Here is an 18529-nt window from a genome sequence, read left to right as displayed (position 1 = left end):
TAGAAAAATTTAAAACATTCAAGAAACCTACCAATTTGGATCCTCCCTAATTTTTCTGTTTACAAAAAAGAACAAAGTCTATAGTTGGACTCAAATTTAAATACTTTAAGAATATAATTAGTTCAGAAGCTGATTCCTCATCTGATCTGAAGCTATATAAGATGATTCGAAAGAATAAAATAATAAAAATAAAAAGTTGAAACTAAACCACAAACGGATATTAATTGAAACTTGAGATATATATTCTTTATTCTTACTCTGTTTATACTCAAAACCACTTTTTTCCTTTTGCGTTTTTTACTTTTAAAATTATTCAATCTTTTTTGTGAGAACATGAGGCCCTCTAATTTTGAAACCATTTTTATGAAGGCAAAGGTTAGATACATCCATTCTATCACTTATTCTTTATACATTTCTTTTCACTATTTCATTCACATAGAAAAAATATTAAATTATTCTGATAAAACAATTTTAGCATATAAAAAATCAAAATTATGATTGAATAATTTTATGGAATAGATGAAGAAGAGATAAGTGATGTTGGAATGCATGTAAGTATTTTTTTTTTTATTGCTTTTAAAAGTTCTTTTATTACTTCTTTTTAGTCTTCTGATGTTTTGAGAAAAATAAAATAATAGTAATAAATAAATAAAAAGCATATGATAGTTAATGACTAACCCTTTGTGTTAGTTTGCTATAAATTTCGTTTATGTTTATGCAACTCAACCCAATCGTGGGTTCATCCGTATCTAAGGTGAGTGAAATCAATTTCATGTTTTTTTTTTAATTGCTTTTTTCTATCGAAAAGAAATGTAAAAGCTTCAACCATTCTTGTGTTCAATGATCTATAATTATTTATATGTTTATGCAGTGTTTGAAGTACTTACAGAAGCTAATATCAACTGCTTTTTCTTGGGCTTATAATATCTTCCATTTCAAGAGTAAGAAATCACTCTTTTTTCTTATAACTTCTATTTCCATTTAAATATAAATAAAAAAAAATGGTTTTATTTTCTAGTTCAAAAGGTTGAAGATTTGAACCCTATTTCTTGAAGAAAATTAGTCATAAACCTTCTTTCTTACGCCCTTTTCCAAGATCTTAACTTACCAAATAAGAGATTCTCCGTTTATGGGTTCATGATAATCTTCTTCAAAGAGCAATATTTAACGTGTTCATTTTGTGATCAAATCCTCATGTAAAAATCCAATATATTTGATACAATAAATATTTGGACCGAAAATTAATGTTTGTGTCAAATAATGACTTCTTAAGTCACTAACTTCTTTTCTTTCTAATAAACGATCTGTAGAGTATATATAAGTTGCAGTGCAAAATGGTGAGTAGAAAGGTGGATTTGCGGTCAGACACCGTGACGAAACCGACAGAATCAATGCGAGCTGCGATGGCGATGGCGGAGGTGGACGATGATGTGTTGGGGTACGACCCCACAGCGTTGGAGTTGGAAGAAGAGATGGCAAAGATAATGGGAAAAGAAGAAGGGTTATTTGTTCCATCAGGGACAATGGGAAATCTAATAAGTGTTCTTGTACATTGTGAAACTAGAGGGAGTGAAGTGATTGTTGGAGACAACTCTCACATTCACATATTGGAAAACGGAGGTATTGCAACCATTGGAGGAGTTCATCCAAGAACAGTGAAGAACAAAGATGATGGAACAATGGATATTGATTTGATTGAAGCTGCCATTAGAAATCCAAAGGGACAACTCTTCTTCCCAACAACAAGGCTCATTTGTTTAGAAAATACACATGCAAAGTAAGTATATTCACTAACCCCTATTGTTTTCTTACTTTCGTTTTGAAGCCTGCTAGGTAACAACCTTTGTTTTCTTCTCTTTCTTCATTTTTAAATTGACAAGATTTAGTAACATCTTTAATTCTTAACAAATTCCAAACTCCAAAAACTATCATTTTTTCTTTTTCTAATTTTCAAAGTGTGGCTTTTGTTTTCTAAAAGCATTGGTAGAAAATAAGTAGTTGAGAAAAAGAAATAGGGTGAAATAGGTTACCCAACAGGCCTAAAGTATTGTGATATTTTTTTAAATAAGAAACTATAAAACTAAAAAATATGCTATAAAATACTTATTTTTCAAGAAATAGAAATCAACATATTATTATTTGTTCTTATTTGTTCTTATTTGTTCTTTTGATCTAGTTTACAAGATACTGATATTGGGATGGTTTTTGTTGTCATTATTATTTTCTTCTTAAGAAAAAGAAATCTAATTTGACGTGCCTCTTATCTATTTAGTTATGTTTAAATTGATTGAGACATATTTATTTGTTAGTTATTTGAAATGAAGTATGAAGAAGTTGGTTTTCTTTTAAATATATTAGTCATTAGACAGTCCTATGAAATTTTAAAGGTAAATAGTTTTATTCAATTTTATTTCTTTAATTATTATTAAACTTATGTCCGAGATTTACCAAACAATTATGTGAATTTAACCATTTCTAATTCTCTTTATAAAATTATTTAAACATTTTCAACCCCATCCAAATTAAAACACATTTAATATTTATTACAAATTAACCAAATACAATAGGAACAATTTCAAATATAGCATAAAAACCAAAATATTTACAAAATATAATAAAAATTTAAAATTCTATAGATTATAAACATGAATTTGATAAAATTAAATTTCAAGTTACTAACTTTTTATCAATGAAAAAAAGAAAGAGAATAATAAAACATAAGAGGATTTATAAGAAAAAAGAAAGAAAGGTAGAAGAAGACCCAAAAAACTACAAAAGGATATGTTTTGACCAAACAGAATATTTGGAATGTCTAATCACTAATGGCAAGAAAAAGAGTGTTGTGAAATTAAATTTAGATTCAATTCTATCTTTTCAAATTTTTTAGTTGAACGAATATGTATTTAACGGGTAATTTGAATTCTGTTTTCAAAAATTGTTTTGAAATTCAGTAACTTCAATTTTAAAAACAACAGATTTTAAGTTTTCAATCCATTCACATTCTGAACTAAAAACATTTTATATATAAAAAAAATGTCAGATTATTTATGGAAATAGAAAAAAAAAAAAAAAAACTGATAGTACTAAGAGATTTGTATCCGTTTCTATCTATTACAAGTTTGTATCAATTTCTATAATTGATATGTGCTAATAGAGTTTAGGTAAAAAATGCATAAATTTTTGCTATAACTTGAAAGTAGTTGTGATTCATATTTTTATATTTAAAATACTACTGGGAGTTATATTAGAAAAGATAAAAACACTAATAAATGTATTAACGCAAAAAAATTATTAACTTTTGTATGTATATAATAAGATATAGTTTATGAGTTGAGTAATTAGTAACGAGTATATGGTGAAAAGCAGTAGCGGTGGAAAATGTCTTTCGGTAGAATATATCGATGAAGTTGGAGAGTTAGCTAAGAAGTATGACCTCAAACTTCACATCGATGGAGCTCGAATTTTCAATGCTTCAATTGTGAGTGCTCTCTATTTATATATTTCTACTCAATACTAAATTTAGTTTTCAACTCTACAAAGTAATATACTTTTTCAGGCACTTGGTGTTCCGGTTGATCGATTGGTACAAGCCGCTGATTCAATATTAGTACGTTTATATATACATTTTACTCTAAAATGTTTCGCTATCTTTATTTGCTTTTATTATTGATTTGAAATTTAGGTAGAATTTTGTTTAGAGTTAAAAGAATATGTAGCTACGTATTTTTGTTCAGCTTTATTTAAAATTAATTCAATTGTTAAATTAATTTTCGCCTTAATTTCATTTATTTTTTATTTTTTGATTAATCACATTATATATATATATACAATTAATTTAACTACTTTTAAAGTTTCTAATTTTTTACTTTTGAGGTGATAATTTTTTTTATCAATATAGTCTATTTGATGGAATTTCGTCCATTTATATATTTTATGGGATTATTGTTTCAAATATTGGAGTGATAACATTTTTTAAGAAACTTATTTTTCTAAATGAATTTTATTTAAATAATAATTTTAATTCAAGATATAAAATTTGTCCATGGTTGTTGTGAAGTGTAAACATTTATCATACACAAATGACTTTTTAACTCCGTTTTGACAAACTTTTATTTAAAATTTGTTTACTTTCTTTTCTATCGCATTGTAAAAAAGATTGATGACGACTTCCAATTTTTTATTGTTTTTTAAAATTAACTCATTTTGAGGATGTTAACGGCTTTGCGTCGTCTCGAACACATGACGACCATATTTTTTAATTCAAATAAGTTACACACAAACATTAAAACATTTTAAAGGTTAGAAGTTATATATTAGTTGATGAATAGTTGACAAAGCTTGTTGATGATTTAGGTAGGAATTTAATTGTTGCAGGTATTTGATTTTAGTGTGAAGTTATGAATCTAACAATTCTATATATAGGATTGTTATTTTGTATTAAAAAGCAACCAATTGTTAAGAAGATATATAAAAAGAGAGTTATTTTGAAGAGTTTTCCAAATAAGTGTCTTGTTCTTTTTAACCCTAATAAATTATTAACCTTATATCTTTGACTCATTAGGTATGTCTATCAAAAGGTTTGGGTGCACCTGTTGGATCAATCATTGTGGGTTCAAAAGACTTTATTGCCAAGGTAGTAATTTGAGTTTTTATTTTTTATTTTTATGATATTGGAATTGATATTTCTAACATTGAAACTTTGTAAACACATCATATGAATTTGAAACTCTCTTAAGATAGTTTGGAAACCTAGGTTTATTATATTTGGAATTCTTTCCATTGAGAAATCTAGGACATTCTTTATGAGAAGATAACGTTAATATGAAGAATTATGTTAGCACGAAAGCTATTGACAAAGTAAATAATATAAACAATAATAAGTAAAGTCAAAACACAACCAAGTTGATAATCCAGTTTGATGTAATCACACCTACATTTGGAGGATCTTAAGGTCAATTGAAAAGTTCATTTACTGAGATTTTGTATTATATAGCTTTTGCAAGATAAATGTTTAGGCTCCTTTAAAATACTTGAAGTGTGAATAACGGATTCAATCTAAGCTCCCCTTAGATCATATGATTCGTGTTTAACCCTTGCATCTCGATATCCAGGCTCCTTTTGAGAGAGACTCCTCAAAAAAAAAAAAAAAAAATTGAACGTTAGGCTCCTCTCTAACGTATACAAACCTTCTCAATCTAGTGAATCATGAAGTCTGCAGTGACAAGGTTTTCAACACCATATCCCACACCCCACAGGCTATATCCAAGGTCAAAGACAAAAGGTACTCACCATGCACATAAATAATGCTTCAAGGAGAAATCTTCGGTCAAAAAATGGACGAGGCTATATCCAAGGTCAAAGACAAAAGGTAATAAAAATCTTCCAATCAATGACATAGGAAAGGATTTTTATTTTGTCTCAATCGAAGGCCATAATAAAACCACAATTGCCATAAACTTTCCCACAACCAAAAAAAGGAAAGATCACCAAAAATATATGAGGCAAAAAATAAAAATACATTTGCAAGCCAAAACACTTAACAAACTCCATCTTTTGACAAACAACATTTCTCTTTTTATTTTTCCTTGGCAAACAAGCTAAACAACCAACAAACCATAGGGATAACAAACAACCACAAAACAATGAACACATCAGCCAACAACACTAACAACCAACAAAACAGCCAGCAATAGCCTACAACCTCAACAAAGCTTGCAATCAACCTACAACAAAGATCTCCCCCTTTGCTTGCCATAGAAAATATTAGCCAGTGGATGGAGGAGGATTTTGAGACGAGGAGGCAAGAAAACACTATAAGTGTGGATCAAGGCATTAAAAGTAGAACACCTATTCGGAAGAGTGTGAAAACACCACTCAAGGTTCGTGACTCTATAGATTACACATGAAGGATATGATTGATCAAGGTAGGAGGCAACAGTGACTCACCATGAGGAGTGCACAAGTCATTAGGAAGGGTAAACTCTTCATCACACAGATGACTAATAGTGTGTGCAGTATCAGGAACATAAGACATTTGAAACATCGCCTATAACTCAGATGAATAGTCTTAGGGGCAGGGCCAGGAGCATCCTGATCAATTAAGATGGATGAATGCTGATAAAGCATAATACTACTAAGTTTCACAAAAGTTGAGAAGACACTGAAGGCATAAAGTGGAGTGGTACCAATTCACAATGTCAATCTTGTGAAGAATGGCATATTTCACACTAAGTGAGACATCAAACATTGGCCATTTAGGGGCCATTTAGTAGCAGTTTCCTCCAATCAATTCAAATGCTAAAACTCATAGGATGGATGCACAACAGAGAAACTAGCCAAAATCTCAACACCAAGAAACTAATTTATAATAGCAGATGTCACAATGAAGCATAAGCCAGAAACATGAATCTTTCAGTACTTAGGGCCAATTGGATCATCAAACTTCATAGTTAGATTGTCAATAAATTCATGATCAAGCACAAATAAAATGGACCAACTTGAGACACAGTCTTTGTCATACCAGTTTGGTCAGTTAACACCATAATAGGAAGACAAGAGCGATGCTTATTAGAAATGTTGACCTCATCAGAAATTTTACGTTTGGACTACATACTTCCCTTTTCAAACAGTTTCTTCATAATGAAATGATACCCATCAATGGGGGCAAATGGGACATTGGAAAGAATTTCGTGGTGGTCAACTTTAGTGGTTATGATTTTGGGACCTTTGGAAGGACCCGTACAAGTATGTTTGCTTTTTGTAGTCTTCTTAGCATGACTAGGATCTGAGCACCAAAAGAAACAGTAGGGTACTCACGAGCTCGCTTGGACCGTCTGACCAAGTGAGCCAAAACAACATTATCCTTAAAGAAATAATTGGGTGCAACATCATTTAGAGGCTCCAAAGGATCAGTTGATGTTGTAGTTACAGAGGCAAATGTATCCACACTAGCAGAGGGATTAGTATCACTTGTGAAATCAACAGAAGTTTCAAAAAACGAGATAAAAAAAATTCACAGACTCAATTTAGTTAGCAATGTTAGCATTAATGTCATTAACATTACATTATTCTCAGAAACAATATCTTCAATAACAGAATTCACTGTCTCTAACATTCGACAAAACAGGGTAATCAAAAGGGGCGATTGAGGCATTGTTCATAATAATCATAGAGATAGATGGAGGCATAGTATTTTTGACATTTTCATTAGCACCAAATACATGATCAGGGCTAGCAGAGGAATTGACAGAGGGTGCATGCAAGATATTTTCATCGATAGTAGGATTGGGATGAGAAATACCTTAATCGGGAATAGTAGAACTAAACAATCGAGAGGAACCCACATTTTGCCACTTGGAGGAAGACGAAGAATGTCCCTGCATTCGGAACCTACTAGAGATAGTCCTTGCAATAGAGACACTAGAACTAACTTTGGATTCAGATCGATCCTTTAGTTGACAGGGCTAGTAAGTTCCTCTTCTTGTTGCTACCATGATGAAGTTGGAAGGAATGGAAAGATGGAGATAATCACGAAACCACACCAATAACTTATAGTGAAGATGACACTCTAGAACACACATGAGAAAGTAAATTGAATAAGAGTAATATACTAGAAGAGAAAACGACGCCCACTTTGTATTATAAATTGAAATAGAGGAAAATATGATAAATAAATGAGCTTCAATCATAGACATAGAATCACAATAGTCAGCCCACAGGCACACACAATATTCATAAGACAATTAGGGAAACTTTGCCATACAAGATCGAGTATCAATTGCTATAAATTTACTTTGCAAATTTCCAAACTTGCCCAAAAAACTCAAAGGTAGCAGCATCTGCAGGTTTTGTTAAAATGTCAGCAAGCTGAATTGTAGTTCTAATATGCTCCATAAAGATGATTTTATTCTCCAAAAGGTCTCGTATAAATGATATGTATATAAATGTGCTTTGTTCTTATGTGTTGAACTGAATTCTTGGAGATGTTAGTGTGGCACTCATTTAGAGCAAATGAGCACAACTATTTCTAGTTGTTATATACTCAGCTTCAACAATTAACAAGGATAGACTATTCCATTTCTTACTAAACCAAGACATTTTAGCTTATTCTCCAAAAAGAATCATAATTCTAAAGTACTTTTATTTTTTATCTTTCGAGCATCCAGACCAGTTAGCATCACAATATCCCATTACAGATGAATTAGTATCACAGGAATACCATAGGCCATACTTAGTAGTACCATGCCCATATTTCAGAATTCCCTTGACTGAAGCAAGATGTCATGCACCCACCCATAACACATCCTACGCAATACAAGCGTCGTTGTGACTTGGGGCAACTTTAACACCTTAAAATGAAATGTTAGAACGCCGACCTTACAACTTAAACTTTATTTATTGAGAACATGCTATGCGATAAGAACTCAACATTTCAATGCTTGAATATAACTTAACAACTTTTATTAACTTGATTAGAGTTTTTTATATTAATCTTAAACCAGATTATTCATCAACTCATATTGTCAACTCTTTCTTTGTAACTTACACATGTAGGTTTAACATTTCTTCTAATTATGCTTAACTTTATCCCAAGATATAACTTGCTAACTAATCTAGATTAATGTGTCCTCTTAGCTTTCCCACGTTCCTTTCTTTGCCTAGCTAAAAAGTTCATCTTTCTTCCTTGCGTTGTCTAGCTAGCTAGAATACATAACTACTCCTTCCTCTAGCTAAACATTCCTTCAAATGCCTAATAACTATACTTAGTACTTACAACCTCCTTCACAACTGTTTTATTTCAGAATGCTTGTAGCACACAAGAGTGCATTTAGTGAACAAAGTTGTCAACCATGGATTGAGGAGATCATCAAAAAAATGATATCATCCACATAAATTTGTGCTATCAAGAACTTTTCACTTGATTTCTTAATGAAAATGATTTTGTCAACCCCACCACGAGAGTACCCTTTAAGAGTTAGAAACTCGACAAGATAATCATACTAACCTCTAAGTGCTTGCTTGAGACCATAAAGAGCCTTCCGGAGTTTGTACACATATTTTTTAGGATATGCTAGGTCAATGAATTCCTTGGGTTTAACAACAAAAACTTCCTTATTCAAGTACCCATTCAAAAAGGTAAATTTTACATCCATTTGGAACATCAAATGTTAGTTCAAATGTACATAACAACTCATCCATCTTCATGGTGGCAATATCATTCGCTTCTTCAATAGTTGTTATCTTCAACGACAAAGCGTTTTGACATAGAACGAAACACCTTTCTAGTTAATTTCTCTTCAGATAATTGTCACCAAGCACAAATGACTCATTTGCAATGTTAAAGACATGAACATTATAGTCGACAATAGTTTAATCATCCATCATCTTAAGAGATTCAAACTACGTAAAAATTTGAAAATATGAGACATTTTTACTTTGAACATACCTTCATAAACAACATGTAAAATTCCTTGTGCTTCTTCGGCAAACATACATGTATTTATTAGTTTGAAGACATTCCCAAATATCCCTTATCTTTAGCTTCCGAACCAGTCTTTCAGTGGTTTAGAGGACTCTTTTTCTTCAACATCAGTGACAGAAGGGTGAGTCTAGCCTGAGATAATTGCTTTCTAGGTCTTGCTGTCAATCCTTTTGGCCTTCCAATATGCATAGTTTGAACCATCTACCATAGAAGGTCTAATTGTTGATCCACCTAATTCTCTGATTAAATCCATAGCCAAACACTTGTAATCCACTCTAATACCAATTAAAAAAACATAATGTTAACCTAGAGAATTATGTTAGGACCAAAGCTATTGACAAAGTAAATAGCATAAGCAACAATAATTAAAGACATAGCACAATCAAGTTAGTAACGCAATTTGGTGTAATCATACCAACAACTGGAATACCTTAAACTGGATTGAAAAGATCATTTACTAAGATTATTCAAAAGGTTCACAAGTACATAAGTTATCAAGAATTAACTATCTTGTATTGCTAACTTTCACAAGATAAATATTTAGGTTCTTCGTAAACTACTTGAAGTGTGAACAATGGGATTCGATCTAAGCTCCATGTTCCAACCTGGGCCTAACCCTATCTTCTTTTCCTAGCCTCGATGTTGGCAACAACACTAATGTCAAGCCCTACCTCCTACCTCAACCTTTTCATTGTTTCCTTCTCCTTATCATCCTTCTTTACTCACCAACACCTCAAGTATGTATTTGTCCTCAAATTTTCGATGTAATACCTAGAATTTGACATTTTGGATTCAACACCTAATGATCTAGACGTTCTTGTATATCTCATGCGACCTGATTACGTCATCCTTACTTGTCTTGAATGCTTCTCAAAGATTTTTGTCTTCCTAATTTACATGACAAACAAACGTTTTTCATTTCCTCGTGTGCATTCCATTTTGGAAAATATTTTACATGTATACAAGGAGAGAGACAAGATGATGAAGAGGATAAGTGAGACTTCTTAATGTTGAGAATTACTGCTTAAACACCCTCCATAAGTAAATTAACGATTTCTATTAATTAAGAGGTGAAAATCATAGTATTTTCCAAATGTTGCTCAGTTTTATGAAAACAAACTAGAGATTAATATGACACAATCGTCAAATCTTGATCGTAAAACTATAATTTGCTCAAACAACTTTGACTACATCACAATTGATGTTGATTTAACTGAACTTGCACTATAGGGTCTTTTTTTTCTACTTTTTTAAACAACCCTTTATTATGCAAATTTTGTGTTGAAATGGTGTGTTTAATATATAATAGGCAAGAAGGGTTAGAAAAACATTGGGTGGAGGAATGAGGCAAATTGGGATCCTTTGTGCAGCTGGACTTGTTGCTATCAAAGAGAATGTTCAAAAACTTGAAGCTGATCATAAGAAGGCTAAGCAACTAGCTAGTAATTAACATCACTCTTTCACTATAATTCTTATCAACATTACCAATTACTATACTGATCCTCTTTTTTTAATATTTTTCTTGGGATTAATATAGGTGGGTTATTCCAAATCAAAGGATTAAAGATTGATCCAAAATCAGTTGAGACAAACATTGTAAGTATCTCTAAACAATAATTGAAAATTGTAGTGATTTTTATCATCTTTGTGTTTGAATTGATTTTTTTGTTTCTTTTGATTAAAAGGGTTTAAAAATAGATATTTAAAACTTATGTTTGATTTTAATGTCAATATTTTGTACAGTTAATATGAACCGAACTTATATAGATAAAAGATTATTCGCTCTCTCGATATTTAAGGAGTGCGTTCAAAACTCTTGAGATGCATTCAATATAGAGTAAACGAATGCGTGAGAATCTCAAGATGCTATATTATCTTACATTACGACAATACAAAAACAGTAAACGAATACTTACTCAATGAGAATTTAGTGATATTCATCAAACAATCTTCCCCTAATAGATTACAAAATGAACTATTTACTTAATTGTCTAGACCAAAACTTCAAAATTTATCAATGTTAGGTCCAAAACTTTCAAAAGTGTTAAATGAATCTCTAAACTTTTTAGGTTGGGTTTCGTTGAGCATGAACCGTGTCGATATTGTATCTAATAACTTCTTAAAAGATTTAAAATTCTTCTAAATTAATTCAATCTCTTTTAGATAAAAAATAAATTTTGTGTTTAACGTCGGAGAACTTTCAATTTTGTGTTAAAGAAATGTTTTGATTATAAAATATTAAAGCTCATACATAAGGGATGCTCATGAATATAACAATTAGATTCAAAATATACATATATGACAATATTTTTAAAAAAGTTGCAAATATAGCAAAATATGTCAAAAAGTCTATTAATGATTGAAGTTTATCAACTATAGAAGTCTACATTGACAGACTTTGCAATATTTGCATTTTTTTAAAAACGTTGTTGTACACTTAATTATTATTCTTAAAATTGCTACACCAATTATAATCATCCCATAAACAAATGTGTAAGTTTGAGTACAAATCTCAACGTTTAGAAAAAAACGAATTGTAAACTATAGTAAATAAAATTACATATAGTTAGATCAAAGTTAATTTTCATAAATATAACAAAACATCAAAATATTTACAGTCCATGTATAAAAAACAAAAAACCCTTGACCGGACTTTTTTTTAAAATATTTCATATTTTCCATATTTTTTTTTTCTCTTCTTCTTCTAATTTTTCTTTTCCTCTCCATCATTTTTCTTATCTTCTTCCACAAATTTTGTTTCATATTTTTTTTTAAATCATGATATTTTTTCAAAGTATTTTTTGGTTCAAGATTGTATATCAAATATAAAAGATCTCGAAAAAAATTCGATGAAATATTGGTATACGATCGTTTAGATTTTCGTGCACCAAAAAATCTTTAAAATATTGTTTAGATTTGAAACGGTTGCGTAGCCAAGGTTTAATCACTTGGTGTGAGACATTTTTATGAAAGGTATTCATATGTTGGTGAGTTTTATTTTAATACTTAAATTACAAAATTAAAAAAAATATTTCTTTATTATTATTATTATTATTTTGAAATTATTTATAGTTATTTAGTTTGTCATATATTATCAGATATTGTTTGAAATAGAAGACGATTACGGAATCTCAATGGAAACATTATGTAAAAGCTTGGAAGAACGTGGCATTTTTGTGATGCTACAAACCCAAACAAGGTCTATTCTCAAATTAAAATTCTACTTTTCATTATATATTATTCTTTTTCGTCAAATGTTTGATTAGGAAACATTTTTAATATTTTTTTAAACCATAAAGGTAGAACAAAATCTCACTTATTTCTTATAGCATATATTTTTCACTTGCACGTTTATACGCTAAAATCTCATTTTTCTCGATTCTTAAAGGTGTTATTCTTTGAAAAGTATGAAAGAACATTTTATCTTAGAGCTATTTTTAAAAATACTATTTATGTGTTTTTACTAATTACAATTTATATTAAAAAATATGAACAAATATATACAATATATAAGATTCTAAAAAAAATCAATTAACTTTATGAATTGTTTTTAAATATAACAACGTGAATCAAAATATTTATAAATATAACAAAATATTATAGCCTTTTTCTAATTTGTTATACTTTTTTACATTTATAATAGCTTCAACAATTATGTTAAAATATTTTTTATTTTTTCGTTAATTTAAAATTTTAGACTAAAAAACCAAACAAAATTGCCAAAATAACACATTTTATATTTTTCTTCGTTTTGAAAGGAAGTGTGCATGAAAACAAAAGTTTTAGCTAAGAAAAGACAGATGTTTATCCAAAACAATTCAATCTGGCTTCAACAACGAGTGAGTTTCAATAACTTTTGAAATAGTGAAATATTTTAATTAATAGGAAAAATATTTTCAAAAATCTTTTAAAAATGATTGTAACATCCGAAAAGAGAAAAAAATACGTGTAATAAGATATCACAATCTATTTACGATGAACTGTGTGGTAGATCAAGATAGACTATTATCTCTATTTATGGAGCAATAGTATGAAAACAATAAATTCAATAGGTTATTGTATTTAGTTATTTATTAAACAAAGTTGAATTGCAGGGCTAGAATTGTTTTTCATCATCAAATTTCAACGAGTGATGTGCAGTATATTTTATCTTGCTTTCAGGTGATCTTCCAATTAGGTCTATTTTTCTTTTTCAATAAAAATATATACGAATTATTTTAGATATAGCAAAATGAATCAAAGTATTTATAAAATATAATAAAATTTTAGATTTTATCAGTGACAGATGTCGATAGACTTCTATCAATTTATTTTATTATCTATCAATCATATTGATAGAAATTCATCGGTGATAAAATCTAAAATTTGGTTATATTTATAGAGTAATTTTTCAAAACTATATTATTGTTACAAATATATAAATGTAACATATGACAAAGAGTTGAAAGTTTATTAACTTTTTTGAAGTTTATATAAGAACTGGCAATAAGTTTTCACAATTCTCCACCAAATTGTTGATTAAACTAACATAAACCTTTTTCCCTTTGGCTTTTGCAGCAAACTCTAAATGGAATTAAAGTTGTAAATGGCAACTAATTGATCTCATAAGTAACTGTTTCTCTCTCTCCCTAATAAACAAAGTGGAAGTTACCCACTTTGGCATATATGCTTAATACGCCATTTTCTTTGTTGTATAAAACATTTCTAATCTCTATATTGGGCTATAGTATATCATATTCTCCATTTCTCTTTTCTTGAGTGAGGAAAAACAACAACTTATCATTAATTAATAAAATGATAGTATATCAAAGATAAGTTGTTAGAATTTACGTCCTAAAACTCATAGTTTGTAGATTACATATAGTATATGATTATTCTATATGATTATTGAATTAGTTATTAGTGAAATATAATACTATCATCATGAATCTATTAAACTAAGGTCCAAGGCTATATTGTAGACTTGGACTTTATGCAGAGACATAAATATGGATCAAGATTGAGTTTATAGCCTAAACATTTTATAGTATATGAATAAGGTTGAGTGTCTTATTTTGATAACATTGTGGATGCGGTTTTATGTAGTTAATACAAATGTTGTGAACCTGAATCGTTCATATAGAGATATAAAAGTCGAGTCATCCTATGTAAAAGACTTGCATAATATCATACCATTAAAATAGTCACTTTTTATGTTATAACACTGTTGGCGTTTCAAAACTGACTATTTCTTTTAATTTGATGACTTAGGTAACTTAACCTTAATCCTGAGTTAATTATGAACTCATATTCACATGATATTATCTTTAGATTTGCATAGGTGAGGATAGTTCATCAGCGCTGACTCAATATACCTCCTCTTTCAAGGGTAAGAGACCGGGTGGATAGCTTGGACATAAGGTGCAAGATGAAATTCACTTCTGATCTCTTTAAAGTCAATAGATAGGTTTTCCCCTTATGCACTGAATCTAGATCATGAACAAGGGACCCCACCCTCTCATTAGCCTGAGTGGAATTCGGTTTATAGGTTGGTCCTTAAACCAGTTGTTCATTAGAGGATCAATGATACTTAAGAAACAAGAGGTAAAGTTAAGGGTAAAACGGTAAATTGATTGAGTTGAGATTACGAACAACCTGTGAAGGGTTAATTTACTGAACATGGTTATATCAGGTGGACATAAAATATATCTATAGTGAAGGAGTGCAACTATGGAACTTTAGTGCAATAACTTGTTAGTTAATAAATGTTGATTAATTTTGTTTAAAAGAGTTCAGTTAATCTCAAATCGTTGGAGCCCATGATTGATAGGTTCACTAGTCCTCTACTAGCTCATTATAGTAATAAAATTTAGAACAAGGTGATAAAAAATTCGAATAGTTCAAATTAATTTTTAACGAGTTTTTTTAAAGTCAAATGATATTTAAATTAAATAAAGATTCGAATTAATTCAATTTAATTGATCAGGTTCTGATATTATTATTTTAATATTAAATAATTAGATTAATATGATTCATCGGGTCATGCAAACCAATCCAAATTCGACACGTAAGCTAAAATAGCAAGGACGATTAGAAGTTCCCTTGAGATGCCAACATTATCTCCTTGAAAAGCCAAAGTCTTTAAAATGTTTGACTCTCTTTATCTTCTTAGGAAGCAACTGACATTTACATGTCTCATAGAGTCGCCTAGCCTTGTTAACAGGACACATATTTCTTATCAAACTCCATTAAGCATAAGTACATTCTCATTGCATTATTGTATTAAACGCCTAACTCTTGGCATCCAACATAGGTTTCTTCCTCGCTACTTCTTCTTATCACATTGCTTACACTTGCTCTGTATAATTTAGACAAGTATTCCTCTTTGCGTCACCTTTTTCCTTTTTTGCATGTTTCCTCGAGGGATGTCCTATACTCTTCTCTAAAATGACTTCATCAAGGATCCTTTCCAACCAGACAACCTTTCTTCGAGTGATGGCCTCACACATACTTCTTTCGTAGAATATATTCTACCCTAAAAAATTTCTTCATTTAGCACCCTTGTCGCAAGGTCTCTTCTTATTATATATGTCCTATATATCGCGTTGGTGGTACGAAATTAGGGTCTTACAAGAAGATTTATCAAATTATTCTAGAACTATTATTCCTCCTTCTAGATACAGTGAGGCAGACTATATAAGCTTTACTCTAAATGCTAAACTTGTCAGCGATATCCGTTGAAAAGTGTATGTCGCACGTCACATCACCTCCAACTAGTGCTCTTGGCTTTTTTCGTTTTCAAAATTGTTCTATATTTAGTAAATATTTTACCACTTTGTTATATTTTTTAAAAGACCCCTTAATTATATACATAAAAGATAGTATTAATTGTATATTTATATATAGAGAGTGTATAATGGTTATTGAAAAGCCCAAATTTAATCAAGTAATGGAAATAATTTCGTGTTGCCTAAATATTTTATTATTTCACGGTGATAAGAGAAAGAAAGTTGATGAAATCAAATTTTTATTGTTTTATAGAAAAATGCATTGGGTATTTTTTAGAATATAATATAACAAATATAACACATTGTTTTAGAATTTTGTAAATATAGCAAAAAATTTTATTTTTTTTAAATACTCTTCATCCTAAATATTTTATTAACCCTTTCTTACATAACACATTTCTTTTTTTCCTTTTAACGCTCTAATCATCCCTTATTTCTTCTCCTATTTTTCAAGGTCCTAATCATTCTTTCTGGTCTTATGGAAAAAACAATTTGTTTCTTCAATAACGTATATATTTATTCTCCCTATTTTTAAGGTCCTAATCATTCTTTCTTATATGGGAAAATGATTTATGTTTTCTTTCTCTTAATCTTGATTTTAGAATATCAATGGTACATTATTTGCATTGTGGAATATAATGGTTCTTGATCATAGTAATTTAACTCTATTTCTGATATTTTCTTTACTTTCTTCGATGTGTTTTTTGAGTTAAATATGATTTCAAATGATTTTATTTAATTTTTTTCGGTTGGTTTTCTTTTGGTTTTACTTTGTATGAGTTTTGTATGGACTTCCTTCCTATATGGGGAATACAATGAAAGCAAGACTACTACTACCTAATAGGTAAATCAGGCACCCTTCAAGATTCATTCAACTAGGTCTTAGGCTTGACTAGGACAACAGACTCAACATTTTTTCCTTTTCTTCCTTTTCATCTAGACCTTTATTTTTGGGATCTGGCGGCTTCTTAATGTGTTGTGATTGTATTTATATTATATGTATTGGTTGGTTGATATATTTACTACATGATTTTCATTTTTTTTTTCAAATTTTATGAAGTTTATTATACAATTATTAAGTATATGAATGATATAACTCAGTGTATCATTATCAAGTATATCAACAATAATATATTGTTAAAAAAATATCGGCATATTAATAAAGTGAATTATTATCAAGTATGTCAAGCAAGTTTACAAGTGGATATCAATAGTGTATCGAGTGTATAAGTAGAACTTCAAACATATCAAGTTTATTTAATCAGTTGAGAGTATTAGTGAAGAATACTAAGTGTATATATCTACATTACATCAGGTGTATCAAATTTGCTGAGTGTACCAATGAAGCATAACAAGTTTATTAACAATCCATCGAGTATATCAAACTTATCAGTGAAGTATTAGGTGTATCAAAGTGTTTCAAGTGTGTATCAAAGAGTATCATAGTTCATCAATTTGACGGTAGATTCACATAGATTTTTTAAAAACTCCTTTAGCAATTAAATACTCAATTATTATAAATCTCATGGCTAATGGTAGTGTTTGGAATATTTGAAAGTCTCGAAAGATTTCTTTACTTACCAATTAAAATTTAGGCATATAAATGATATGGTTAATGGTTATCTTTATTATTTTTATTGGATCCAAGTTCATGCTTATCTTTCTTTCTTAAAAATAATTTGAATAATATAGATGTCACATTTACTTTATTTGACTGAAACTTAAATAAGTTTTAGAATAAAATATTTAACATTTGATGCACTAGTAAAGTAGTAGTGCCCTAAAAGCTAGCATGACCTTGTGCCTTGTAGATCCTTATCTTTTATCGGTAACTACTAGTACCGTTGGACAATTGATATAGAACTAATATATTCTATACTTTGAATGTCTATTATATATTCTTCAATTTTTTAATTTCAAGTATAGCAAAATCAATTAGTATATGTATAAATATAATAAACTATTATAATTATCTATATATGATAGATTGTGAACGAATTCTATAAGCACGTCTATGACATGGTAGATAGTACAATAGTCTATATAACAAATAGATTGTGATATTCTACCATCATTTTAAATATTTTTAACAATATTGTTATTTGAAATAATTTCTCTCATAAATATTAGACTTATTTAATTAAAAATTAATAAGTATATTAAAATGACATTTTTTAAAATAGAAAAATATTGAAAATATTTACAAAATATAGCAAAATCAATCAAACTTTCTTTAATTTAGCTATAAGAAACCTGTAGTTTGAATATTTTATACTAAAAA

At 29.4% G+C, this 18529-nt stretch overlaps 1 protein-coding gene across 5 annotated transcripts; it reads left to right on the top strand.

The window, feature by feature from the left end:
- Positions 1-297: 297 nt before the first annotated feature.
- On the top strand, positions 298-14306 carry LOC101205859 (probable low-specificity L-threonine aldolase 1). 5 transcript variants are annotated; one of them, XM_031880868.1, is made up of 11 exons: positions 298-375; positions 872-941; positions 1311-1777; positions 3367-3478; positions 3557-3607; positions 4562-4633; positions 10791-10923; positions 11019-11077; positions 12562-12680; positions 13576-13642; positions 14039-14306. In XM_031880868.1, exons 3-11 carry the CDS (start codon positions 1335-1337, stop codon positions 14075-14077), a joined length of 1095 nt encoding a protein of 364 aa, XP_031736728.1. In that variant the 5' UTR covers positions 298-375; positions 872-941; positions 1311-1334; the 3' UTR covers positions 14078-14306. The 5 variants fall into 5 exon arrangements, 4 of the variants coding, with proteins under 4 accessions (XP_031736728.1, XP_031736720.1, XP_031736719.1 ...); XM_031880860.1 differs by lacking the exon at positions 298-375 and adding an exon at positions 411-551; XM_031880859.1 differs by lacking the exon at positions 298-375 and adding an exon at positions 588-754.
- The last annotated feature ends 4223 nt before the right edge of the window (positions 14307-18529 follow it).

This window comes from Cucumis sativus, chromosome 1, assembly GCF_000004075.3.
Source record: "Cucumis sativus cultivar 9930 chromosome 1, Cucumber_9930_V3, whole genome shotgun sequence".
NCBI classification, from domain to species: Eukaryota; Viridiplantae; Streptophyta; class Magnoliopsida; order Cucurbitales; family Cucurbitaceae; genus Cucumis; species Cucumis sativus.
The sequence above is the reverse complement of the archived record's forward strand: the minus strand, read 5'-3'. Positions and strand labels throughout refer to the sequence as shown.